A 27,751-nucleotide genomic window follows, 5' to 3' on the forward strand; every position below is an offset into this window, starting at 1 on the left:
TAATGATCACAGGTGGTTTAAATAGGGAGGGTTGCCTGATCATCCAATCAATTGCAAGCAACAGGTACTGAAGGTTTCATAAGGGCTGCACATGCGCAGACCCTCAGGATGGCGGACGGCCACGGTTCCTGAACACAGGAGAAATGGCACTCACAGTCCGGTGAGTGACAAAATCTCATTGTATGAGCACTGTATTACATTTTGTAGAGGTCTTCTAAAATTTGGGATACTTTTTATGTTCTAATGTAGTACTTGCCCTAATATTAGTGTTTTATAATGGTTTTGTCTGTTAAGCTTTTGTTCAGATTAGTATTTTTTACATTTTTATTTCACTAAATTGAAAGAGGAGGTTCTTCTCTTTTAAGCAACTTGTCTCATATTTCTTTGGAGACCAGGCATCAGAAACAGATACTTTTTAGGGTCTCTTCTATCCAGAATTCAATAGTAGAAAGTGTATTAGTGGGCTCCTTACTTCAAATAATAAAATGGTCCCACTGAACACCATAACTAGTGGTTCCAAGCAGTTCATTTACTCATGCACAATTTTCTACATAGTGTCACCACTCTTCCTTTGGAAAGTTATTTTACGTAATAATAACCAGGGTTTCCATAGATGTGGGAGAGCCCCTCTGTTTGGTAGTACCAGTACCAATGAGGCTCTTCACTTGACATCTAAGCTTATTTTTATTTAATTTAAACACATGTTGTTTCTATTAATGGTAAACAAACAAAAATAAATATTGTACGCCTTTTTGCGGTTAAAAAATTAAAATATTCAAAAATAAGTGTAAGAAATATTTATAAATATTTAAACATCTTTCAAAGAGCACGCAATGTTACAAGTCACAGAATAAGTTTAGCAATACATTTGTTTAGTCACACAACTACATAAAAATAATAAGGAGTAAAACCACAGTGTTGTTTTAAACAAACTTTTCATTCTTTTATGCAATTCCCCCATCCACCAGGTTACAGCTGTTATCTATTCCTCTCCATTAGTTCTGGCATAAGTAGATCTATCCATAGTGTTATGTGCTATGGATGGAAAGTGTATAACTAATACAGCACCTGATTGGTCCTGTGCATTCAGTTGCTGAATTAGTTACATTCTGTAGTCTGGGCAACTTTAAATTAGCTGCCCAAAGTTGGCTATGCTCCTCCTCTTATCACCAGCAGCTATAGACAGGTAATGGTGGGGCTCACCATACCAATAATATTATGTGACAGAGTTCTTGTATACTGATCTAGCTGCCACTAAAACCATAACCAGTATGGATATGAACTGTGGTTGCTCTGCTTTTCCAGAGGATTTTGACTAAATACTTGGGGTCAATAACATTGAGTTGCACATCTTGCTCCCCTCTGAGATAATCACTTGGTGAATGCTATTACAGAGGTGATGGACTGTAGCTAAGAACTATAACCTTTATTTACCTGTGTAGCTCAGATGTGTAAGTTTCTGCTACAATAAGCTAAGATGACAACAAAGACTTTGCACTATATTACTCACCGTAAATAAAGTTCAGTTTCACCTATTATTATTATTTATTTATTTATTTCTAAGACTTCCAGAGCAAGTTACAAATAGATGAGGTAATACACATAAGTAGGACAGATGAATGTGAGTAATGCTATGGGGACTCATGCAGAGTGCAGAGAAGTACATGACAGGACTTATGAGGGAATTAGACATCAGACAGACATGGGACAATAGGTAGAGAGGACCCTGCCCACAAGAGCTTACATTTTCGATGGTGGTGGGAGACAGTAGGACCAACTGGGGAAGGCAGGCAAGGAAGAGAATGTGAAAAGGTGGGTTTTGAGTGAGTGGTTCAAGGACTGAAGGTTGAGGGAGAGTTGAGTGAGAAGGGTTAAGGAGTTCCAAAGAATGGGGGCAGCATGGCAGAAGTCTTGGAGGCAAGCATAGGAGGAGTTAATGGAAGGTGAGTTGAGGGAGAGGTCAGACGTAGAGCGGAGTCGCTGGGTTGCTATGTCTCGAGATAAGGTCAGAGATGTAAGTGTTGGTAAGGGCTTTGTAAGTGAGGGTAAGGAGCTTGAACTGAAGTAGAAGAGGTGCGGTGAGAGAGGAAGATGAGCCTAGCTGCAGCATTCTGTATCGATTGAAGATCAGAAAAGTGTGAGTCAGGAAGGCCAGTGAAGAGTAGGTTGCAGTAATCGAGACGAGAAATGATGAGCGAATGGACTGGGATTTTGATTGCTTCCTGAGAGAGGAAGGGACAGATATTTGTGATTGTCAGGGATAAGCCCATCTAGCTACTCCCTGATTAGATATTTTATCATATATTTCAACAGTCATACAATATATCACCTCTATTTTGTCAGGAAACCGCTTCTGAACCCCTTTATCGGTGACAAACCGCCCTCTGCGCACTTGTGAATTGGAAGCTTGCTGTAAGGGAACACACAGGATTCCAGCCCAAATCTCACACTCACCTCTTCCTCTAAGGCTACAGATTTTGCTGGTCCCTTCCCAACACAGACACACGCTTCATACCTCTCAGCAACTGCCACCAGCTACAAATAAGGCCCGTAGCAATTCTATGACTTAATCACCCAATTGCGCACACTCTGTGCTCTGGTGGCTAAACAGTTAACCCTTCACAAACTGGTTTCTAAAGAGTTAATTCAGCCAAGCAATCTGTTTCTTATAAACAGGCAATGAATTCTTTTTAAAACAATAGGGACAGAACTATTAAATTATTAGATTTAATATACAAAAAGTACAATGCTTACAGAGAATAAAAAAAACCAGTTAGATAAAGATTTGACATACAAGTAAAAAATTACAAACAGTTATAAAAATAAATGGGATGAAAGTACAGTGCATAACTTACTTATCATAATCTGTATGCCTGGTGGTAGGCAGAAAAGATGGGCAGTCCTTCAATTAGATTGATCCCAAGGAATCTGACAACTTACCCCTTCCCAAAACATGTTTTTTAAGCAAAATGAAATGGGACGTTCTTCACAAGGGCGTTGTGACTGGATCACTATTAAATAACTTTTGGTAAAAATTTATTTAAAGCAAATACCGCAGGACACTTATTTATGTAATTGCATGTGCATTTATTTTTTGATATTATTTATATTGTGAGATAGGTAATCGTTATTTCTGAGACCAGGGGAAGAAATTAGTCTCTTGTCTAACCTTGCCATAGGATATGCCTATTTCTGATGTATATATCTGATACAATGAACCTGTGTTTACCAAGCCTTTGATGTATTGTGGTTTGAGAAAGTAGCTTGTTGTAGGTCCTTTTGTTGTTCTGTGGAAATGTGTATTCGGCGACTGTCTGAAGTATTCATACCAGCCAGACTTTTCGACTTGCTAGTGAGTCTCCTGTCTCTGAAATAAGATCCAGGAAATTCACAGCAAGGTTTTTAAGAATTTCATAGCCAAGTATAAATATTAGTGGCTTTGCAATGTATGTAAATCAATGTTTTGGTAAACCGGGTTACATCCTGATTCTAAAAATAGCCTTTGTCAGAACTGTATAAAAGATAAGCTGTGTGAGCATGTAATGTATCATTCTTCTGACTTCATCTGACCTGATCACCCTGGTACCTTCAACTAGGGTGAGAGAAAATAAACCATCTTGCTTCAAAGGTCTGCTTGGAAACATCTTTAATATCACTGTATTCCTGTGATCTACAGATTAGACCCAAATCTAATCCGTTCTCCGGCTGTGTCTGAGGTTTGGACCCAAGCTTTTCCAGTACCACCGCTCTGCCTGCTACCCATGCAGCCTGGTTAGTGTGATAGGCCAGGGGGGATCCACTCACAGCAACCCGGATCCATAGTAAGAGGTCTGGAGTTACCTGCCCAGGTACACCAGCAACGAGGTACATAGCAGCGTCAGTGACCCAGAAGGAACGTGGTTCTGAGTGCCATAAAAGGAGCTCAGTGGTGGCAGCAATATAAGCCCCTCCTACTGCGGCAAGCGGGAGCTTTTGGGATAACGAAAGGGAACGGTGGAAAAGTAAGCCGAGCCGGTTCCAAGCAACAACAGACAGGGTGGCATAGGTGGTTCATCCTGTCACAGGTGTCTTAATGCTAATAGGGGGGCATAGATGTCCCCTGGGTGTCATTATAGTTTTCTCACAAACATTCCCAAAGTTTTGACCTTTGGGTAATTTTTCACAGATATATCCCAGATACATAACTCCCCCTTCAATAAACCGGTCATAATCTCCAGCACATTTAAATATCAAACATGAAGGAATTATGACAATGTGACATACCTTTTGCAAAGATATGTGATTCTAGCTGTTTCTGGATACTGCCAGTACCTGTCATTCACAATCCTGGTGTGATTTCTGCTCCCTGGTATGCAGTAGCACCAAAATATGAACTATGAAGACATTTTCCTTTGAAGCCCATATTTCTATATACCTGTATAAGCTTTCAAATGTGGCCTTTGTCTTCAAGATTCTCACCTAGGCATATGGCTCTCTCATTTACATTTAGTGGTTCTTTGTGTTTACACTACCTATTGAAAGGAAGTCAATTAGGAAGTGGGATACATGATCAAAATAATGGATGTCTGTGATCTGCATATCTTAAACAGGTCTCCTCAGCCTAATTGCCTCCTACTGTGCTAATTGGTTCTTTTATAAAAACATTTGGGCAAACATTTATCTGAGTTGAAAATCAGGTTCACTTCTATGTATTAATGCAATATTTTATTTGGGCCCTGACATTTAATATTCTATTTCATCATATCAGATTTATGCTCTCATCCTGACAGTGATGATATGGAGGAGGAAGTGGCAGGATTTGGTGAGGGACCTTATATGAAGGGTAAAACTGAGTCAATGGTGACTCCAAAGCAGCAGGATTGGGTGACAGGAGAAAATTTGATGTTGTCAACCAAGAGGGAGATATTGGGAGGGATAGCAACTTTGGTAGGAAGAAAGATGATGAGCTCGGATTTGGAGATGTTGAGTTTCAGGGAGTGCTGTGACATCCAGGTATTTACAGCAGAGCAATAGCTAGATATCTGAGTTAGAAAGGCAGGAGAGAGGTCAGGGGAGGAAAGAGACATTTGCGTTCCATCAGCATAGAGGTGGTATTGGAAGCCAAATGATTGAATAAGTTCAGCGAGAGAGGTGGAGTAGTGAGAAAAGAGCAGGGGGTGAAGGAGAGAGCCATGAGGGATTCCAATAGAAAGAGGAAGAGCGGAAGAAAGAATTGGAAGCAAACATGCTGAAAGAGTGGCCAGAGAGGTAGTAGGCAAACCAGGAGAGAGCTATTTTGCAATATCCTAGGGAGTGAAGAGTGAGAAGGAGAAGGGAATGGTTGACTGTGTCAAAAGCAGCAGAGAGGTTGAGGAGTATGGGAAGGGAGAAATTACCTTTAATTTAGCTGAGAGTAAATTGTTTGTTACTTTAGTGAGGGCAGTTTCAGTTGATTGAAAGGGACAGAAGCCAGACTGGAGAGGGTCAAAAAGAGAGTGGAAAGAGAGAAAGTGGTCAGAAAATTGAAGACAAGTTGTTCGAGAATTTACAAAGCAAATGGAAGCAGAGATATGGGGCGATAGTTAGAGAGAGAGGATGTATCAAGGGAGGGCTTCTTGAGAATAGGGGAGATGAGAACATGTTTGAAGGCTGAGGGGAGAATATCAGTGGAGAGAGAGAGGTTAAAGAGGTGAGCAAGGTGACAACAAACATTAGAAGAGAGGGAGCGGAGAAGCTTAGAGGGGACAGGGTCAAGAGGACAAGTTGTAGAAGAAGAGGAGTAGAGCAGAGAGAGGATATTAGACACAGTTACAGGATGGTAGGTGCCAAAGATGGCAAAGTGAGTGATAGAGGCGACAGGAGGGGGAGGCAAGTCTGAAGAGAACAGATATCATTGTGGATAGAGTCAATTTTGTCTTTGAAGTAGGTGGCAAAGTCAAAAGCGGTGATGGAGAAGGGGGAAGGAGGTGGGGGAGGATACAGTAGAGAATTAATGGTAACTAAGAGCAGTCAGAGTTTATTGAACAGGTAAGTAAGGTAAGATAAGTAGAAGGAAAGGATGAATTTAAAGTCGATGAAATCAGCAATTGAGCGGGATTTGCTGCATTGGTGTTCAGAGGAGAGGGAGCACTTTTGGAGAAGACGAGTAAGAGGGGAGTGCCAGAATTGGGGATTATATTGGCGGAGACAAAGGGGGGGGTGGCTGCTGCTGCAATATCAAGGGCAACAGAGAGTGTGAAGTTGTAAAGAGAAACAGCAGTGTTGGAGCATGATAGTAAAGAAATGGGAGTGAGTAGGTTTTCGAGGGAGGACGCAAAGATGATGGGGTCAATGCTGTTAATGGGATACAGCGTACGAGCACCTTTGGGTGGGAGATGGGGACAAAGGGTAAAGAGAGGCTAAAGGAAAGGAGATTGTGGTCAGAGAGAGAGAAGACAGAATTGGAGAAGTTACAAATGTCAAGGAGAGACCCCCACGGAGAGACCCCGAGGGAGAGTGAAGTGGTGGAAGCAGTATCGGAGGGGGAGATTACATTGATTAAGCATTTGAGGAACTCTAGACATCCTATTCTATATAACATTCATGGAGAGGACTTAGAAAATAGGGTGCTGCAGATTTCTGCTTATTGGTGATCACAGTGGAGTTTACCCAGCTGATTTGGTGGGTCTATGTGACTACCGCATTATTACAGGCACTGTTCTCACAACTAATGTGCTATGAGCACTCCTGTGTGACAGTATAACAGTGTTTCCCTTTGAAACTTATGTGTCACAAAAACTTGTAAAAGCTTCTGAATGTGGCAGGGTTATTGGTTGAAAAAAATAAACCATACAGAAATGCAAGTGCTAGACCAAACTTACCCTCTTTCATCCATATTTTACCAAATTAATTAAAATTTTGACATGCAAAATGTAAGTAATTCAATCATTAATAAAAAAAACAACAACAGCATTCTTATTATTTTGCCTACATAGCATTTTATTTAAACTTTTTGCTGATGAACCAGTTTCTTTATGTGGAAAATGTTTTTATGTTTTTACATGGAGATGTGTTATAGAGAAACCTACAACTTGGGTGTGTTTGTAATATTTCTCTTATAGGAGGTGAGCTTTGCTTGGAACAAGTATGCCGACCTAACATTCCGGTTTTATGATACATCCCTGATGGAAGAATTTTGCAAGAACGAAAATCCTTTGCTTCATGATTTCTTCAGAGCAATAGCTCTTTGCCATACGGTTATGATAGATAGCAAACAGGATGGTAAGTGACTGCTACGTGATAATAACCTTCAGTTATACAACAACAAAATTGTTCTTCTCCTAGGTACATGCAACTTCTAGTGTGTCTGTAAACATGCTTTATGTGGCAGCTGCAGATTGAAGTTCCCCACACCCATTAATTACCTTTTTCTTTTCTCTACTGAATCCTGTCTTTATTCAAATGTTATTTTTTATTTATTGTAATATCAGTCTCAGAGGATAAGCACAAAAAACATGACATTTTAAACAAGAAGTTCCGCCAAAAACGTGTTGTTTCTATCCTTCATAGTTAGAGTAGAATATTTACTTCTAGAAATCAAGGAATGCCATGACTTAACGACCGCTTTGTATTAATAGGAGCAAAGTGTTGATCACCATAACCTTGACACGCAATTATAGGCACACACTGCCGGGATGTATTTTTTGTAATTATAATTAATGTGTACATCCTACAGGAATAAGGAAGACAATTAGTCTGGACAATTCTACTATAATTTATTAAAATTGTTTTTGTTCTTTTTTTACAGGAGTCTTAGTATACAAAGCTGCTTCTCCTGATGAAGAAGCCTTAGTCACTGCTGCCAGAAATTTTGGTTATGTTTTTCTTTCCCGCACTCAGGAGTCTATCACAATCAGTGAACTTGGTACAGAAAAAACATACAACATCTTGTCACTGATGGACTTTAATAGTGTTCGCAAGAGGATGTCCATTTTAGGTAAGCACAGTCAATACTTACAGTGCCAGAATGTGTGATGAGATGCAGAACATTCTACAAACATAAAATGTGATAGTTTATGTGATATGCAGGTTGAAGAACAAAATACGAAAACATTTTGTATGATAAAGATTTTTATTAAGATATTACTTGGTTTTGATTCACCAAATCTATTAATTGTGTTACCTGTTGCAAAAGTAACATAGTAACATAGTAACATAGTAACATAGTTGATGAGGTTGAAAAAAGACACCAGTCCATCAAGTTCAACCTATTTTGGATCTCCTGCGATCCTGTACTTATATTTGAAATGAATCTAGAGTAAGCAACCTAATCTGTTTCAAATGTGAAAATCCCCTCAGACTCAATATTGCAGTCCTATTTTTACCCTATATCCACTACTATCCTTCATTTTAAATTAACAGTCGTATGCCTGGATACACCTTTCCGCTAAAAATTTGTCTAACCCTTTCTTAAACATATCTATTGAATCTGCCATCACAACCTTCCCTGAAAATGAATTCCATATCTTGACTGCCCTTACTGTAAAGAACCCCTTCCTTTGCTGGTTGTGAAATTTCCTCTCCTCTAACCTTAGGGGATGACCACGTGTCCTGTGTATGGTCCTTGGGGTAAAAAGTTCCCATAAAAGCTCTCTGTATTGACCCCTAATGTATTTGTACATAGTAATCATATCTCCCCTTAGACGCCTCAAGTATGGGGAGCCATTTTATGACGTGTGGCGATAAATATTGCTTGCAGCAGCACTTGTAACTCCATTACTTCCTGTTAACAGAAAGAATAACACCATCATCTAATTATTTTTTTCAGGTTGGAACTTTTTAAAATAATGGAACTATTGATCCCCATTAGCCCTGACTACCCTACAAAAAAAATGTTCATGGGGAAAAAAAAACAGGAGATATAATATAACATATATCTACCTATGTAAAAAAAATAATTACAGTCTGCTGTAGATTCAGTCATGAGTAACTTCAGCAAGAAAATATAAATATTTCCTTTGCACACCAAGACATCCCCTTTAAATTACCTGAAACCTCACAGGTTCAATAAGAATGCAGAAAGTGTAAAAAGTGGAGCTTCACATAGCATTAAACTTTATTACTGCAAATTTAAAAATAGAAAGATTATAAGTCCAACAGTAACACTGAGATTCAGGAGAGGTACTCTGGAGATTTTAGTCAGAATCACTCTTGGAATTTGTGCCAAGCCACATCTTGTTTTGTCACTCAGACTTTGAAAGAGGAATGACCTGATGCTAAGTTCAATAGCTTTATATAGTGAGAGTATTCCAGTTGGAACTAGGAGGTCTATCCCCAGATCCTCCAATTAGCTCATCTCTTCTGCTGACCAATCACTCCTATGAGGGGCGTGTTCAAATGGAGCAGTATTATATGGTTTACTGCCCTGATTGTAAACTATGTAGAACTGAATCATTTGTGAGCAGTCTGGGTTTCTTGACCTCTTATTGGCTCTCTTAAACACATCCCTAACAAAGGTTTGCCTGCTATAACACTGTACCTAGCTCCTCTTCTCCAGTTACAACTGGCTTTTGGTGGTTTTAATGGCTTTATACTTGCAAATGACTTATTCCTAGTTATTAGTGGAAGCAATATTATTCTGCATTCAGCCCCCCATATGGGCATTCCTCCACCCTTCTCCCATTGTGTCAGTCACTCAAGAAATATGTTGTAGTGTTAATACTTTTTTATATCATCAACATTTTTTCATCAACTTTTTTTTCATAGTGCAAGTAAATTCCATAGCCCTTTACAATTGGGGACAAACATAGTAAAAGACAATACTGAGTAATACAAAAATAGGTGAGAAGGCCCTGCTCACAAGCTTACAATTTATGGGACAATGAGAGTTGGAAACATGAGGTTAAGTTTACATATTGCATTTCAGTCCAGCCAGATTACAGAGCTAAAAGTGATTAGTATGCTATATGATCCAGTCATACAGCAATGTTGGTCAGGGGGTCAGAGTGTTGTTGTCTTGTGTGAATTGTGTAAAGGGTGGTAACCTAGTGAGTTTAAGAGGGTGGTTGAGGAATATTATAAGTTTGCCAGAAGTGGTGGGTTTTCAGAGAATGCTTGAAGGTTTCTAGACCAGAAGAAAGTCTTATTGTCTGAGGGAGTGAACTCCATAGAGTGGATGCAGCTCGAATCAAGTCCTGTAACCGTGAATGGGAGCATGTAATGAGAGTGGATGAGAGATGCAGATCTTGTGCAGGATGTAGTTGTTAATTTAGGAGATATTTTGAGACAAGTAATGAGATGTATGATGGTGCAGTTTTGTTGATGGCCTTGTAGGTTAGTAGAAGTATTTTATATTGTATTCGGTAAAAAACAGCAACCAATGTAGAGACTGACAGAGTGGTTCAGCAGAGGAAGAAAGATTTGCAAGTAAAATTAATCTAGCCGCTGTGTGCAAAATAGATCATAGGCTTGAGAGTCTGTTTTGGGGAAGAGCTGTAAGTTTGGAATTGCAATAGTCAATGCGGGAGATGATGAGTGCATGAATTAGAGTTTTTGCAGGGTCTTTTGTAAGATATATGCGTATTCTGGACATGTTTTTTTAGATGTATGTAACATGTTTTAGATAGGGAATCGATGTGAGGAATAAAGGGTAGTTCTGAGTCAAGGATCACACCGAGGCAGCAAAATTGTGGGGTTTTATATTTATATTTGGGTATCATCTGCATAGATATGATACTGAAATCCAAAGAAACTAAGGGTGTGCACCGGGCACTTTTAGTGTTTTGTGTTTTGGGTTCTGGGTTCTGACTAGCTTGAGGTATTGGGTTCTGATTTGTTTTGCCAAAACACCTGACGAAAGGTTTTGGTTCTGATTTCGGGTTTTGGGTTCTATATTTATATTTAAAAAAGCATAAAAAGCACTAAAATCCAGTTTTTTTGTTTTTTCCCACTCCTACGCTATTATTAACCTCAATAACATTCAATAACAATCATTTCCACTAATTTCCAGTCTATTCTGAACACCTCACACCTCACAATATTGTTTTTAGTCCAAAACGTTGCACCGAGGTAGCTTTCTGGACTGCGTAGTAGAGTGGGCCCGGTACCCAATTTGGTACCGGGGCCACAATAAAAAAACCTTAACTGGTCTGAATTCCACTGCACAGCTATCTGGACTGCGTAGTGGAGTGGCCCCGGTACCCAATTTGATACCGGGGCCACAATAAAAAAACCTTAACTGGTCTCAATTCCACTGCACAGCTATCTGGACTGCGTAGTGGAGTGGCCCCGGTACCCAATTTGATACCGGGGCCACAATAAAAAAACCTTAACTGGTCTCAATTCCACTGCACAGCTATCTGGACTGCGTAGTGTAGTAGCCCCGGTAACCAATTTGGTACCGGGGCCACAATATAAAACCCTCAACTGGTCTGAATACCACTGCACAGATGGCGGACACCGGATGCACGTCTAACACCAACATAGCAGTTAAGGCCACAGTTATTTTTTTTTGGAACTACAAAAAAAACAAAAAACGTAGCAATAGAAATGGCAGTTCCTCTTTTTTGGAAATACAGAAAGAAAGAAAGAAAGTAGTAATAGAAATGGCAGTTCCTCTTTTTTGGAAATACAGAAAGAAAGAAAGTACGAATAGAAATGGCAGTTCCTTTTTTTTGGAACTACACAATCAATAAACGTAGTAATAGAAGTGGCAGTTCCTCTTTTTGGGAACTACATAAAGAATGAAAATATTAATAGAAATGGCAGTTCCTCTTTTTTTGAACTACACAAACAATGAACGTATTAATAGAATTGGCAGTTCCTCTTTTTGGGAACTACATAAAGAATGAAAGTATTAATAGAAATGGCAGTTCCTCTTTTTGGGAACTTAACAAGAATTAGAGCATTTTTTTTAATTCAGAAATGATGAGTCTCTCTATTAGAGTGTAATGCCCCTTAAAACTCCTTTAAATAAAATAGTACGTATTCTAGGAGACCCTGTTTATATATTTAAATTGGTTCTGCAAAAATATGCATGATGATCACTGTACAGAGATCTGTAATAGAGCAGCGATTAAAGTGGCCTGATTAAAGGTCATGTAAGATCTTAAAGCACTCACAATTATATAGATACTGTATTCTCGTTAAAGACGCTGCCTAACGTTTATAAAAGTTGGCACTTATATTGCGCTTGCTTCACTGGGTGATGTGAGCAAGCGGAGTGTGTTAATATGGAGAGACCCTATCTAAACATTAATATGATAGAACAAAAAGCAGCGCTGTATACGCAGTGTGTAGGTAAGGTAGGGATCTCAAATAGCATGACACTCTGTTTAGCCTAATCCCTGACAATGTAATATCACGGAAAGCCTATTTGATTATCAAGGCCAATGGCTAGCTTCTGCTAAATCAGACAGAGTATGCAGCGCACGTCTAACACCAACATAGCTGTGCCGGTGACATGGCCTGCAGAAATATCTCTGATGGAGATAGAACTAGGCCCCAAAGAGCACATAATGCCAAAAAAAGAGTTGCAAGATGGTATTGTCCTTGGGCCCTCCCAACCACCCTGATGTTGTTGAAATAGGACATGCACACTTTAACAAACCAATCATTTCAGCGACAGGGCCTACCAAACTACTGTGGCTGAAATGATTGGTTTGTTTGGGCCCCCACACAAAAAAAGCTATTCATCTCTCCCTGTACAAACTAAACTGGCTCTACTGAGGCAAGATGTCGTCCTCATCCTCCGATTGCTGGCCCCCTTCAGTGTGTACTTCCTCATCCTCACAAATTATCAATTCGTCCCCGCTGGACTCCACAACCACAGGTCCCTCTGTATTATCTGGAGAGCAGTGCTGTACTTGATTGAGGAATTGATAATTCATTTTTATGAACATCATTTTTTCAACGTTCTGAGGAAGCAACCTCCTTCGCCGCTCACTGACCAGGTTCCCCGCTGCACTAAAAACTCTTTCCGAGTACACACTGGAGGGGGGACAACTCAGGTAAAATAGAGCCAGTTTGTACAGGGGCTTCCAAACTGCCTTTTTTTCCTGCCAGTAACAATATGGACTGTCTGACATGTCTATTTGGATGGTGTCAGCAAAATAATCCTCCACCATTTTTTTCAATTGTGACAGCATCCAATGCAGCGACAGTAGACATGTCTGCAATGGTTGGAAGGTCCTTCAGTCCGGACCAGATGTTCTCAGCATCCCCATCAGTGGATCTTTGAGGAAAACTGAGCTTTTTCCTCGCAGCCACAGGTGTGGAAGAAAATGAAGGAGGAGCTGGTGGCATGTCACGGTCCTCTTCAGAGGACAATCTCCTGACCAGCAGGTCTTTGCACTGCTGTAGACTTGTGTCCGCCGGAAACAAAGACACAATATACGCTTTAAACCGAGGATCCAGCACGGTGGCCAGAATGTATTCCTCTGACTTTAAAAGACTGACCACCCTCGGATCCTGGCAAAGCGTACGAAGGGCTTCATCCACAAGATCTACATGCTTGGTGGAATCGCAATGGTTTACCAGCTCCTCCCTCACTTTCTCCAGCTGCTTCTGCAACAGCCTGATCAGGGGAATGACCTGACTCAAGCTGGCAGTGTCGGAACTGACTTCTCGTGTGGCAAGTTCAAACGGCGTGTCACGGGCACTAGGAGTCTTTACCCAGGGATCACCAGGTGATGGGCTTACCAGAGCAGTATAGATGGTAATATGGTACTCTGGTAGCGGGGTGATCACGGAACAGGAGACAGCAGATGATAGAGATGCTCGTGAAAGTCTATGACTAGCAGCACTGGTAATATATATGTAGAAGTACACGAGGAACTGAATGGACAAAGGAACGTGAGGGTAGTCAGTGGTCTGCGGTAGCAAGTTGTACCACTGCTATAGTGAGGAGGAATGTCCAACAGCAACGAGGAGGTGGTGAGAGTCAGCGGTCTGCGTTTAGCAAGTTGTACCGCTGTCTGGGTGAAGGAATGGAATCCAAGTGGAGGTATCCGGGGAGTCAGTGGTCTGCGTTAGCAAGTTGTACCACTGCTATGTGAGAGGATACTGGAACAGGTGACACAGGAAACAGGAATCAGTGGTCTGCCTCTAGCAAGTTGTACCACTGAATATATATGTGAGGAGGAGCACGGGGAGAGACTGCAATACAGAAGATACACGGGCACCTTGAACTTGATCCACAATGACATGCACAATATAGTAATGACTGAACAGCACTGCAATAATACAAAGTCACAGAAACTATCCGGGCAAAAGATAACACAGTCAATGATGGCAATAGTCTCAGCGGATAGTAAACTCCAGAGGAGAACAACTCAGTCCAGCAAGATATGCAATACACCAGCACAGTCAATGAGAAGTATGCATACCGTGGTTCAGGAGCAGGCTGTCAGACAGGAGTGCAGAGATACCTGAACGGCTGGAGGCCGGAAGGATGCGAAGTCCCTGGAGGGTGAAGCGGTAATCAAGTAAGTGCAGCGCACAGGTAGGTAGACCAGCAGGGAAAGCAACAAATACTCAGGAAGCAGTAGTATGTAGAACTGGACTCCTGGAGGACCCTGAAGAGTAGCGATGGTCTAGCCGAGATGAAAGCAGCGAGGCGTAGATCCGATGCAGACTAGCGAGTAGACACCGGCAGGAACACTGAGAAGCACGGAGAGCGGATCAGCTGCTGCAGACACAAGTAGAACTGAGGAGTAGCGGCCAGCAGGACTCTGCAGGTACACGGAGGTAGCAGGTAGAAATCAGCAGGTGCAGTCACGATGAAACACGGAAGAGTAGAGCTGAGCTGGAACAGTTGAGCACGGAGAGCAGCGGATAGGAATCAGCTGTTGCAGTCTCGAGGAAACACAGGAGAGTTGAGGTGAGCTGAAGACTGTAGTGCACGGAGGCAGCGGATAGGAATCAGCTAAACAGTCACGATGAAACACAGGAGGGTTGAAGTGATCTGAAGACTGTAGTGCACGGAGGCAGTGGATAGGAATCAGCTAAACAGTCACGATGAAACACAGGAGGGTTGAAGTGATCTGAAGACTGTAGTGCACGGAGGCAGCGGATAGGAGTCAGCTAAACAGTCACGATGAAACACAGAAGGGTTGAAGTGAGCTGAAGACTGTAGTGCACGGAGGCAGCAGATATGAATCAGCTAAACAGTCACGATGAAACACAGGAGGGTTGAAGTGATCTGGAAACCACAGGAGAGTTGAAGTGGTCTGGAAACCACAGGAATCAGCAGCGCTGAATACACGAGGAAACACAGGAACACCTTCAGAGGCTCATGGGGAATGAGACTCCAAGATCAGGCAACGAGGTATGGAACTCAGGTGCTTTAAATAGGGAGTGTTGCCTGATCAGCCAATTAACTAAAAGGAACAGGTACTGAAGGTTTGAAAGGGCTGCGCATGCGCAGACCCTCCGGATGGTGGACGGCCACGGTTCCTAAACACACAGGAAGAAGCACTCACAGTCTGGTGAGTGACAGTACCCCCCCTTTTAAAGGTAGGCACAGAACACCTGGAACCGGGCTTGTCCGGATTTTTGGAATAAAACTTCTTAAGAAGAGCTGGAGCGTTGAGATCTTCAGCTTTGATCCATGAACGCTCCTCAGGACCAATGCCCTTCCAATGAACGAGGAAACGAAGAACTCCTCGCGAAATTTTTGCGTCCAATACCTGAGTAATCTCGAAATCTTCCTCCTGATGAACTTGAACTGGCTGAGGTGCTGAAGGAGGAGCCGAGAAACGGTTGATGATGAGAGGTTTGAGCAAGGACACATGGAAGGCGTTGGAAATACGAAGGTTCTTAGGAAGTAGAAGTTTGAAACAAACTGGATTTATCACTTGAATGATCCTATATGGACCAATAAAACGGGGAGCGAATTTCATAGATGGGACCTTCAAACGAATATTTTTGGTAGATAACCAGACACGATCTCCAATTTTCAGTGGTGGAATAGCCCGCCTCTTCTTATCTGCAAAAGACTTATATTTGGCAGATGTCTTCTTTAAACAGGTTTTGACCTGAGACCAAATATTTTTGAAGGTCTGACAAACAGTCTCTACAGCAGGAACTTGGGTGGGAGGGAGGGCAGGAAATTCCAGAAAAGACGGATGGTGACCGTAAACCATCATCACTTGACTTTTTAAAGATGACTCCTGAGATCCATCTTCAACGTCCGAGGACGTCACGAACGCCCGATGAGGAGGAAGGCGTTCAGACTGAACCTTATCGCACAGATCCGTAGATGAAGGATCCTGTGGAGGAGGACCTGGTGGAATAGACGAATGCTGTCTTTTGAATGAAACCACTTGAGAGAGACAACGATGATGACATTCAGCTCCCCAAGACGTAACTTGAGAAGAGTGCCAATCCATCTGGGGAGAATGACGTTGAAGCAATGGAAGGCCTAATACAATCGGACTTGTAGTTACAGGAAGAATTAGAAATGAAATCTCTTCATGGTGTAGCACACCAATCTGAAGCGTTACTGGGGACGTACTCTGGGTGATGAGACCATTGATGAGACGTGATCCATCTATAGCAGTCACAGTAATCGGTGTTTTCAAAGTAATCACTGGTAGGGACCATTGATTCACTAGGGATTTAGAAATGAAATTTCCTGCTGCTCCAGAATCAATCAGTGCTTGAGACTCAAAGGATTTGATAGCAAAGGAAATCGTAACATCAAAAGCGCAGACTTTTAATTTCGTAGAAGATGGAGAGGACCCCAGGGACCCTAACTTCACCTCTCCAGAACTAGTTAGGGCCTGGCATTTCCCGATTTTTTAGGGCAAGAACTGAGCGTATGTGTGGAATCAGCACAATAGATACAAAGTCTATTCTTTACTCTTCGGTTGCTCTCCTCTGAAGTTAATTTGGAACGTCCTATCTCCATGGGGATCACAGGAGATGAAGCTGGACGAAATTGAGGGGTTGAGCGAAGAGGTGCTTTAACTGAAGTTGTTTTCTCAGATTCCCTTTCACGAAACCTCATGTCTACACGATGGCAAAGAGAAATCAAATCTTCTAATGACGTAGGAAGCTCTTGGGTAGTCAGTGCATCTTTAATTTTATCGGAGAGCCCCTGCCAGAAGGCGGCAATTAATGCTTCAGTATTCCACTGAAGTTCAGAGGCTAATATCCTAAATTGAATGACGTACTGGCCTACTGTACGAGAACCCTGACGTAAACGGAGAATGCTGGAAGCAGCGGAGGTCACACGACCTGGTTCATCGAATACACTTCGGAACATAGAAATGAATTGGGCACTATCTTGTAATACAGGATCGTTTCTCTCCCACAGAGGGGAAGCCCAAGCCAGAGCTTGTCCGGAAAACAATGAAATAAGGTAGGCCACTCTGGAACGATGGGTAGAAAAATTTTGTGGTTGGAGCTCAAAATGAACTGAGCATTGGTTGAGAAAACCCCTACAAGTTTTGGGGTCTCCATCGTATTTTGACGGAGTAGGCAGGTGAAGCGTGGAAGCCGTAGACACCTAGGATGGCACTGGGGAAACGGAGGAAAGCACAGGAGCTTCAACATTAGCTGTAACGGTCTGTCCAGATGTTCCTTGGGAGGCTAATGACTGGTAACATTGAAGTAACAGCTGTTGGCGAGCATCCTATTGCTCCACACGGGTGACCAGATGCTGCAGCATCTCTTTGGCTGTAGGTTCCGTATCTGGGTCTGTCATGGCCTGATCTTACTGTCACGGGCACTAGGAGTCTTTACCCAGGGATCACCAGGTGATGGGCTTACCAGAGCAGTATAGATGGTAATATGGTACTCTGGTAGCGGGGTGATCACGAAACAGGAGACAGCAGATGATAGAGATGCTCGTGAAAGTCTATGACTAGCAGCACTGGTAATATATATGTAGAAGTACACGAGGAACAGAATGGACAAAGGAACGTGAGGGTAGTCAGTGGTCTGCGGTAGCAAGTTGTACCACTGCTATAGTGAGGAGGAATGTCCAACAGCAACGAGGAGGTGGTGAGAGTCAGCGGTCTGCATTTAGCAAGTTGTACCGCTGTCTGGGTGAAGGAATGGAATCCAAGTGGAGGTATCCGGGGAGTCAGTTAGCAAGTTAGCAAGTTGTACCACTGCTATGTGAGAGGATACTGGAACAGGTGACACAGGAAACAGGAATCAGTGGTCTGCCTCTAGCAAGTTGTACCACTGAATATATATGTGAGGAGGAGCACGGGGAGAGACTGCAATACAGAAGATACACGGGCACCTTGAACTTGATCCACAATGACATGCACAATATAGTAATGACTGAACAGCACTGCAATAATACAAAGTCACAGAAACTATCCGGGCAAAAGATAACACAGTCAATGATGGCAATAGTCTCAACGGATAGTAAACTCCAGAGGAGAACAACTCAGTCCAGCAAGATATGCAATACACCAGCACAGTCAATGAGAAGTATGCATACCGTGGTTCAGGAGCAGGCTGTCAGGCAGGAGTGCAGAGATACCTGAACGGCTGGAGGCCGGCAGGATGCGAAGTCCCTGGAGGGTGAAGCGGTAATCAAGTAGGTGCAGCGCACAGGTAGGTAGACCAGCAGGGAAAGCAACAAGTACTCAGGAAGCAGTAGTATGTAGAACTGGACTCCTGGAGGACCCTGAAGAGTAGCGATGGTCTAGCCGAGATGAAAGCAGCGAGGCGTAGATCCGATGCAGACTGGCGAGTAGACACCGGCAGGAACACTGAGAAGCACGGAGAGCGGATCAGCTGCTGCAGACACAAGTAGAACTGAGGAGTAGCGGCCAGCAGGACTCTGCAGGTACACGGAGGTAGCAGGTAGAAATCAGCAGGTGCAGTCACGATGAAACACGGAAGAGTAGAGCTGAGCTGGAACAGTTGAGCACGGAGAGTAGCGGATAGGAATCAACTGTTGCAGTCTCGAGGAAACACAGGAGAGTTGAGGTGAGCTGAAGACTGTAGTGCACAGAGGCAGCGTATAGGAATCAGCTAAACAGTCACGATGAAACACAGGAGAGTTGAGGTGAGCTGAAGACTGTAGTGCACGGAGGCAGCGGATAGGAATCAGCTAAACAGTCACGATGAAACACAGGAGGGTTGAAGTGATCTGAAGACTGTAGTGCACGGAGGCAGCGGATAGGAATCAGCTAAACAGTCACGATGAAACACAGGAGGGTTGAAGTGATCTGAAGACTGTAGTGCACGGAGGCAGCGGATAGGAATCAGCTAAACAGTCACGATGAAACACAGGAGGGTTGAAGTGAGCTGAAGACTGTAGTGCACGGAGGCAGCAGATAGGAATCAGCTAAACAGTCACGATGAAACACAGGAGGGTTGAAGTGATCTGGAAACCACAGGAGAGTTGAAGTGGTCTGGAAACCACAGGAATCAGCAGCGCTGAATACACGAGGAAACACAGGAACACCTTCAGAGGCTCATGGGGAATGAGACTCCAAGATCAGGCAACGAGGTATGGAACTCAGGTGCTTTAAATAGGGAGTGTTGCCTGATCAGCCAATTAACTAAAAGGAACAGGTACTGAAGGTTTGAAAGGGCTGCGCATGCGCAGACCCTCAGGATGGTGGACGGCCACGGTTCCTAAACACACGGGAAGAAGCACTCACAGTCTGGTGAGTGACACGGCTGCAGAACCTTGCACAACACGGAAATCAGTCTCCGGTGCGCTTGACTCAGGCGCATTTCCACTCCTTTTCCTATGTCGTAGGTGGCTGTGTAGGCTTGAATGGCCTTTTGCTGCTCCTCCATCCTCTGCAGCATATAGAGGGTGGAGTTCCAGCGCGTCACAACCTCTTGTTTGAGTAGATGGCAGGGCAGGTTCAGACTTTTTTGATGTTGCTCGAGTCTGCGGTAGGCACTGGCAGAATGCCTAAAGTGTCCAGCAATTTTGCGGGCCACCGCACGCATCTCCTGCACACCCCTGTCACTCTTCAGGTAATGCTGCACCACCAAATTAGTGGTGTGGGCAAAACATGGGACGTGCTGGAAATTGCCCATATGTATTGCCCGCACAATGTTACTGACGTTGTCTGACACCACAAATCCCCATGAGAGTCTAAGTGGGGTAAGCCACTGTGAGATGATTTCCCTCAGTTTCTCTAAGAGGTTGTCAGCGTTGTGCCTCTTATTAAAACCTGTGATACACAATGTTGCCTGCCTTGGCACGAGCAGCCGTTGTGGAGATGCTTCTACTGATGCAGCTGCTGCTGTTGCTGCGGAAAGCGATGCATCTACCCAGTGGGCTGTCACAGTCATATAGTCCTTCGTTTGCCCTGAACCACTTGTCCACATGTCCGTGGTTAAGTGGACAGTGGGTACAACCGCATTTTTCAGAGCACTGAGGACACTTGTTTTTACTTCTCTGTACATCTTTGGTATCGCCTGCTTAGTGAAGTGGAATCTCGATGGGATTTGGTACCGGGGACGCAATACCTCCATCAACCGTCTAAATCCCACTCCACTGATGGCGGACACCGGACGCACATCTAACACCAACATTGCTGTTATTGACGCAGTTATCCGCTTTCCCATAGGATAACTATTGTCGTACTTGGTGCTCATTACAAATGACTGTTGGACGGTCAATTGTTTGGTGAAAGACGTAGCGGTCTTACGACTTCCCCTCTGGGAAGATGATAGACTACCAGCAGCAACAGCAGCAGTGGCAGTAGTAGGCGTATCGCTGCAGGATTCCTCGGATGAATCCCGTATTGAAGAGGACTCTGTCTGGCTGGTGACATGGCCTGCAGGACTAAATCTGATGGAGATCGTGGAGGAAGTTGATGAGGAGGGTGTTGGTGGTATGTATCCAACAGGACCAAGGGATTTAGGTGTCCCTGGACTGGTGACGTTCCTAGCCACAGGTCTTGAACTAAACACTGAATTATGAAGGTTCTTCAGGTGACGTATAAGTGAGGATATCCCTAGATGGCCAAGATCCTTACCCCTGCTTATTTGAGCTTTACATAAGCTATATATGGCCATACATTTGTTGTCCGGATTCGGATAAAAATAACTCCAGACAGAAGAGGTGGATTTTTTGGTCTTCTGACCAGGCATGGATAACAACTGTTTCCCCTCTGGTGGCTCATTTATGATAACCACATCAGCATCCTCCTTGTCAAGTTCCTCCACAACGCCAGCTACATCAATAGCCTCCTTGACACCTTGATTATCCAAATCTGGATCTACACTGTGGGTCATCCTTCCAGCATATGCAGAGGGTGTGCTGCAAATGGTGGATGGAGTCACCTCTTCCCGTACAGTGATGGGAAGGTCAGGCTTGACAACCACCAACACCCTTGGACTCGCCTTGGGGATTTGTGATGTTATCTGTTTAGAAGGCAGAGTTGTTTGCTGTGTTGTTGCTGACAGCATAACTCTTTTACATTTTTTGGAGGGGGGGGAGGAGGGCTTAGATCCTTGGGTGAAGCTGAACCTTTAGTCCTGAACACGGGCCAGGGCCTAAGCCGTTCCTTGCCACTCCGTGTCGTAAATGGCATATTGGCAAGTTTACGTTTCTCCTTAGATGTTTTCAATTTTCTTTTTTTTCTAATTTTAGTGAACTTTGGGTTTTTGAATTTTACATGCCCTTTAGGAGATTGGGCATCGCCCTTGCCAGACGACTTTGATGGCATTTCATCGTCTATGTCAGGGGTGTCCAACCTTTTAGCTTCCCTGGGCCACATTGGAAGACGAGTTGGTTTGGGCCGCACATAAGACACACTAACAATAACGATAGCTGATCATCCAAAAAACCATAGAAAACATAGTTAGCATACATATATATGAGAAGAAAAGTGATATATATATATATATATATATATATATATATCACTTTTTTTTCTAATCCCCCTATACTTACCTTTCAATCGCCCTGTTCAAAAAATCCTCTCTAGTTATTATACTATAATCACTTTTTGTATTGTTTCGATGCAATATCAATAAAGTGCATTTAAGCCAGGCATTGTATATCAGGGTGCCCTGACCAGGCCTGCGGTACCTGTCATATACATCACTGTGACCCCAAATTGTGACCTGTTTTGCTAATTACACCACTATGTTAGTTAAGGGATAACAACTTATAATGGGCCAAAGAGAATAATATATAATGCCCCATTAGTATTACAAGTAGAAGTATGTAGCAGGGAGATAAGGTCCATGATGCTCCAGGACCAGGTGACTTTTATTTACTGGTCAGCGTCCCTTGAAATAATAAAACAAATCCCCCTTAACTTACCTTTTAATCGGCTTGTTCTCCTGTCCTCTTCTCTTCTTTTCTCCAATTCTCTGCTGCTGATTGTTCTTCTCACGCGGGTGACACCTCTGTTCTGCGCTCCGCAATGGATGTTGGGCGTGATGACATCACGCCTGACATTTACTGCGAGCACCACACGGAGGAGGAGACAAGGGAGGGAGCCAGAGTACCAGCTGACGTGACCGCAAGGTAAGTATTTTCTTTTATTTTTTTTTGCTGGATTTGTTTTTCCCATTAACAGTGCTGCCCCCTTGCCACAACCAAAACGCCTTCTGGGCCACATTTACAGGCGGGCTGGGGCGGCCCGCGGGTTGGACAACCATGCTCTAGAGAAAACAAGATCAAATCAGTGGCCATCCCTATGAGTAGAGGATTCAACCCACAGGGAGAGGCTGAGGGAGGAGGTTAGAGAGAGTCGTTTCGAAGCAGCATTGGAATGTGGATTAGCAAAAGGGATGTTGAAATTATCCATGATGATAGTGGGATGTCAGAAGTTAAGAAGTGAGAGAACCATGCAGACAAATCCTCAATAAATTGTTTGTGCACTGCAGGGGGAGATAGATCACAGAAACACGTATAGAGAACGGATTAAAAAATCAAATAAGTACTTCAAAAGATGTGAATGTAAGTGATAGGACATTTGGTAGAAATGTGAATGTGCACTGTGGGAAGAGAAGTAGTCCAAAACCATTTCCTTGTTTGCCTCCAGTTCTGGTGGTGTGGGTGAAATGGAGGTCACTATGTGAAAAGGCTGCAGGTGAGGCAGTGTCTGATTGTTTAAGCCGGGTTTCAGTTATTACCAGAAGGATGAGGTTGTTGGAGAATAAGAGGTTTTATACAGTCATGGCCAGTTTTGAGAATGACACAAGTATTTGTTTTTACAAAGCTTGCTGCCTAACTGTTTTTAGACATCTTTGTCTGATGTTGCTATGATATACTGAGCTAAAATTACAAGCATTTCAAAAGTGTCAAAGGCTTTTACATTAAGTTTATGCAAAGAGTCAATGTTTTCAGTGTTGACCCTTCTTTTTGATGACCTCTGCAATTCGCTCTGGCATGCTGCCAATCAATTTCTGGGCCACATACTGACTGATGGCCGCCCATTCTTGCCTAATCAAAGCTTGGAGTTTGTCAGAATTTGTGGGTTTTTATTTTTCCACTCGCCTCTTGAGAATTGACCACAAGTTCTCAATGGGATTAAGGTCTGGGGAGTTTCCTGGCCATGAACCCAAAATTTCAATGTTTTGATCCCTGAGCCACCTAGTTATCACTTTTCCCTTATGACAAGGTGCTCCATCATGCTGGAAAAGGCATTGTTGGTTACTAAACTGTTCTTGGATGGTTGGGAGAAGTTGCTCTTGAAGTATGTTTTGGTACCATTCTTTATTCATGGATGTGTTCTTAGGCAAAATTGTGAATGAGCCCACTACCTTGGCAGGAAGCAACCCCACACTTGAATGTTCTCAGGATGCTTTACTGTTGGCATGACAAAGGACTGATGGTTGCACTAACCTTTCCTTCTCCGGACAACCGTTTTTCAGATGCTCCAAACAATCTGAAAGAGGATTCATCAGAGAAAATTACTTTAATCCAGTCCTCAACAGTCCAATCCTTGTACATTTTGCAGAATATCAGTCTGTCCCTGATGTTTTTCTTGGAGAGAAGTGGCTTCTTAACTGGTCTTCTTGACACCAGGTCATCCTCAAAATGTCATCGCCTCACTGTGTGTGCAGATGTACTCACACCTGCCTTCTGCAATTCCTGAGCAAGCTCTGCACTGGTGGTGCCCCAATCCCACAGCTGAATCAACTTTAGGAGACGTTCTGGCTCTTGCTGGACGTTCTTGGGCGCCCTGAAGCCTTCTTCCCAACTTTTGAACATCTCTACTTGAAGTTCTTGACTATCCGACAAATGGTTGATTAGGTGCAATCTTACTAGCAGCAATATCCTTGCCTGTGAAGCTTTTTTTGTGTAAAGCAATGATGACTGTGTTATGGCTGACAGGGAACACCATAAACTTGTAGAACAGGCAGAAGAGGTCTTCACCTATAGCATGCCACCTTTTCCGTAGAGCTGGAAGCACTCACAGGTACTCAGATGCCCCCAGGACTTGAACTCAGAGTAATACAAGTTTATGATGCTCTGGACACTGCTAAACAAGCATACTTCCGATCTCTCATCTATGCTCAGGCTTCTAACCCCAAACGCCTCTTTAACACATTTAACTCTCTTCTGAATCCTCCTGCCCCAAATCCTCCAATTAACATCACTGCACAGGCTCTTGCTTCCTATTTCAAGGACAAAATTGATAAGATCAGGCTTGAAATGGTATCATCTCCCTTGACAGGCAATAAATTCAGGCTCAATTACTTTGTAGCACCCTCTGACACTCTCTCTTCATTTGAACCCACAAATGAAGAGGAAGTTTCTACTCTCTACTCATATTCCTACTCTACCTCCTGTCCTCTTGATCTCATTCCCTCACAAATTGGTATGTCCCTGTCTCCTGTTCTCATTACCCCTCTAACTAAAATCTGTAATCTCTCTCTTTCTACTGGTATTTTTCCATCACTATTCAAGCATGCAGTGATTACTCCCATTTTAAAGAAACAAAATTCTGACCCTAACTCTCTTGTAAATTACCGCCCCATCTCCCAACTCCCATGTCCCTCCAAACTTCTCGAGAGAATTGCCTACACTCGCCTCACACACTTTCTTACAGCAAACAACCTGTTGGATCCTGTTCAGCCAGGTTTTCGCTCTCAACACTCCACAGAGACTGTACTGACCAAGGTTGTCAATGATTTGATCACAGCAAAAAATAATAACCATTACTCTCTTCTAATTCTCCTGGATCTCTCTGCTGCATTTGACACTGTTGACCACTCTCTCCTCATACAAATGCTACAATCCTTATGTCTTGAAGGCACTGTCCTATCCTGGTTCTCATCCTACCTATCTAATCGCTCCTTCAGTGTTAATTTCTCTGGATCCACCTCTGCTCCGCTTCCTTTATCAGTTGGAGTACCACAAGGCTCAGTCCTAGGTCCTCTGCTATTCTCTATCTACACCACTTCTCTTGGAAAACTAATAAGCTCCTTTGGATTTCAGTATCATCTCTATGCGGATGATACACAAATTTATCTATCCTCTCCTGATCTTTCACCATCTGTGTTGTCTCGCGTTACTGACTGTCTTTCTGCCATTTCATCTTGGATGTCTTCTCGCCAACTCAAACTCAATCTTTCAAAAACTGAATTAATAATATTCCCACCCAAAAACAGAAGCTTCCTGCCTGACATTTCAATTTCTGTTGATAACATGACCATAAATCCCACCCCGCAAGCTCGTTGCCTAGGTGTAATCCTTGATTCACAACTGTCATTTATCCCCCACATCAACTCTATATCTAAATCATGTTACATACACCTAAAGAACATTTCCAGAATACGCACATATCTGACACAAGACACCGCAAAAACATTAATTCATGCACTCATCATCTCCCGCATCGACTATTGCAATTCCCTCCTTACTGGTCTTCCCAAAGTCAGACTTGAACCCCTACAATCTATTTTGCATGCAGCGGCTAGATTGATTTTCCTTACTAATCGTTTTTCCTCTGCTGAGCCACTCTGTCAGTCTCTACATTGGCTGCCTGTATTTCAACGAATCCAATATAAAATTCTTCTACTAACATACAAGGCCATCAACAAAATTGCACCGACATACATTTCCTCACTGTTCTCGAAATATCTCCCCACTCGACACCTCCGTTCTGCACAAGATCTACGTCTCTCCTACACTCTCATCACATCCTCCCATTCTCGGTTACAGGATTTTTTTCGGGCTGCACCCACGTTGTGGAATTCCCTCCCTCACACCGTAAGACTTTCCTCTAGTCTTCAAACCCTCAAGCATTCACTGAAAACCCACCTCTTCAGACAAGGTTATGATATTCCTCAGCCACCATCTTCATTTCCCTAGATTACCCTATTACCATCCTCTACACAGCTAACGCAAGACAGCAATCCTCTGACCAACACTGCAACACACAACCCCCACTCAATACTTTTACCTTTGCATTCTAGCTGGTCAATTGTGCAATATGATGTAGCACATGCCCTTGTGTTTCTAACTCCCATTGTCCTATAGATTGTAAGATTGCAAGCAGGGTTCTCTTACCTCTCTGTCTGTATGTATTACCCAGTATTGTTTTATCAATGTTTGTTCCCAATTGTAAAGCGCTACAGAATTTGCTGGCGCTATATAAATAAATGTTGATGATGATGTCGCCACATCGCTGGCGAGGGCCAGATAGGAGGTAGAAACGGAGTCCAGTAAACAGGCTGAGGTCAGGGGGCAATAGCAAACAGCAGGGTGAAGCCCAGGCAAGGGTCGGGGGCCGGCAGAAGGCAAACGAATCCAGAGAACAAGCTAGGGTCAAGGTCACAGGCAATCCAACGAGGTCCAGAAGCAAGCCAGGGGTCATACACGGGAAATCAAACTAGAGAATTCAGAACAGAAGCAGGAACAGAGGACAGGGAGCCTAGCTACACAGGAAGCTATAACTGGCAGTGAGGCTCAGTACTCACTGCCTTAAATAGTGAGGGGAACCAATAGGAGCAGAGTGCCAGCGAGCCCTCTCCCTAATTCAAGTGCAGCCTTAAACCCATATGCGCGCATGTGCCCGGCTGTTAGACAGCTGGCCGGGCGCTGCGGCAGGGGAAACAGAGCATCCCGCTTGCTGCCTAGGCAACTGGGAAGTAGAGGGTGGAAGTGACGTCCCGGTCGTCATGGTGACGACCGAGACACCAGAGGCACCAGGAAGCGAGCCGCAGCGGCCCTTCGTGGAGCAGTGGCTCGTAACAGACTGCACGTGTTTCCTTGCAGATAACCATGGTTAACAGAGGTAGAGCAATGATTTCAAGCACCACCCTCCTTTTAAAGCTTCCAGTCTGTTATTCTAACTCAATCAGCATGACAGAGTGATCTTCAGCCTTGTCCTCGTCAACACTCTCACCTGTGTTAACTAGAGAATCACTGACCTGATGTCAGCTGGTCCTTTTGTGACAGGGCTGAAATGCAGTGGAAATTTTGTTTTTGGGATAAAGTTCATTGTAATGGCAAAGAGAGACTTTGCCATTAATTGCAATTCATCTGATCACTCTACATGACATTCTGGAGAATATGCAAATTGCCATCATAAAAACTAAGGCAGCAGACTTTGTGAAAAATAATATTTGTGTCATTCTCAAAACTTTTTGGCCATGACTGTATTATGGTCCAGTTTTTTCAACTCGCCGGAAATTGGCGAGTTTACAGCTATGATTTTAGCTCTATAAATTTTAGCTGTAAACTCGCCGATTTCCGGCGAGTTGAAAAAACCGGATCACAATACATTTACCCCTTGGTCATGATTGAATGGAGGCAAGTTTGTTACAAAACAGAGCGTGCATTCCAAAGGGCACATTTAAAGGGCTTTGGAAGAGAGGGGAGACAGGTCATACA

The 27,751-nt window shown here is 43.3% G+C and overlaps 1 protein-coding gene across 1 annotated transcript in view; it reads left to right on the plus strand.

The window, feature by feature from the left end:
* Window positions 1-27,751, plus strand: part of LOC142148180 (phospholipid-transporting ATPase IK-like) — a 460,892-nt gene that overhangs the window by 255,428 nt on the left and 177,713 nt on the right. Inside the window, exons 15-16 of the mRNA XM_075204771.1 lie at window positions 7,080-7,239; window positions 7,766-7,954. Coding sequence (XP_075060872.1) covers window positions 7,080-7,239; window positions 7,766-7,954 — 349 coding nt within the window. The remainder of the gene's footprint in view (window positions 1-7,079; window positions 7,240-7,765; window positions 7,955-27,751) is intronic.

Source organism: Mixophyes fleayi, chromosome 1 (genome assembly GCF_038048845.1).
Source record: "Mixophyes fleayi isolate aMixFle1 chromosome 1, aMixFle1.hap1, whole genome shotgun sequence".
In the NCBI taxonomy this organism is placed as follows: domain Eukaryota; kingdom Metazoa; phylum Chordata; class Amphibia; order Anura; family Limnodynastidae; genus Mixophyes; species Mixophyes fleayi.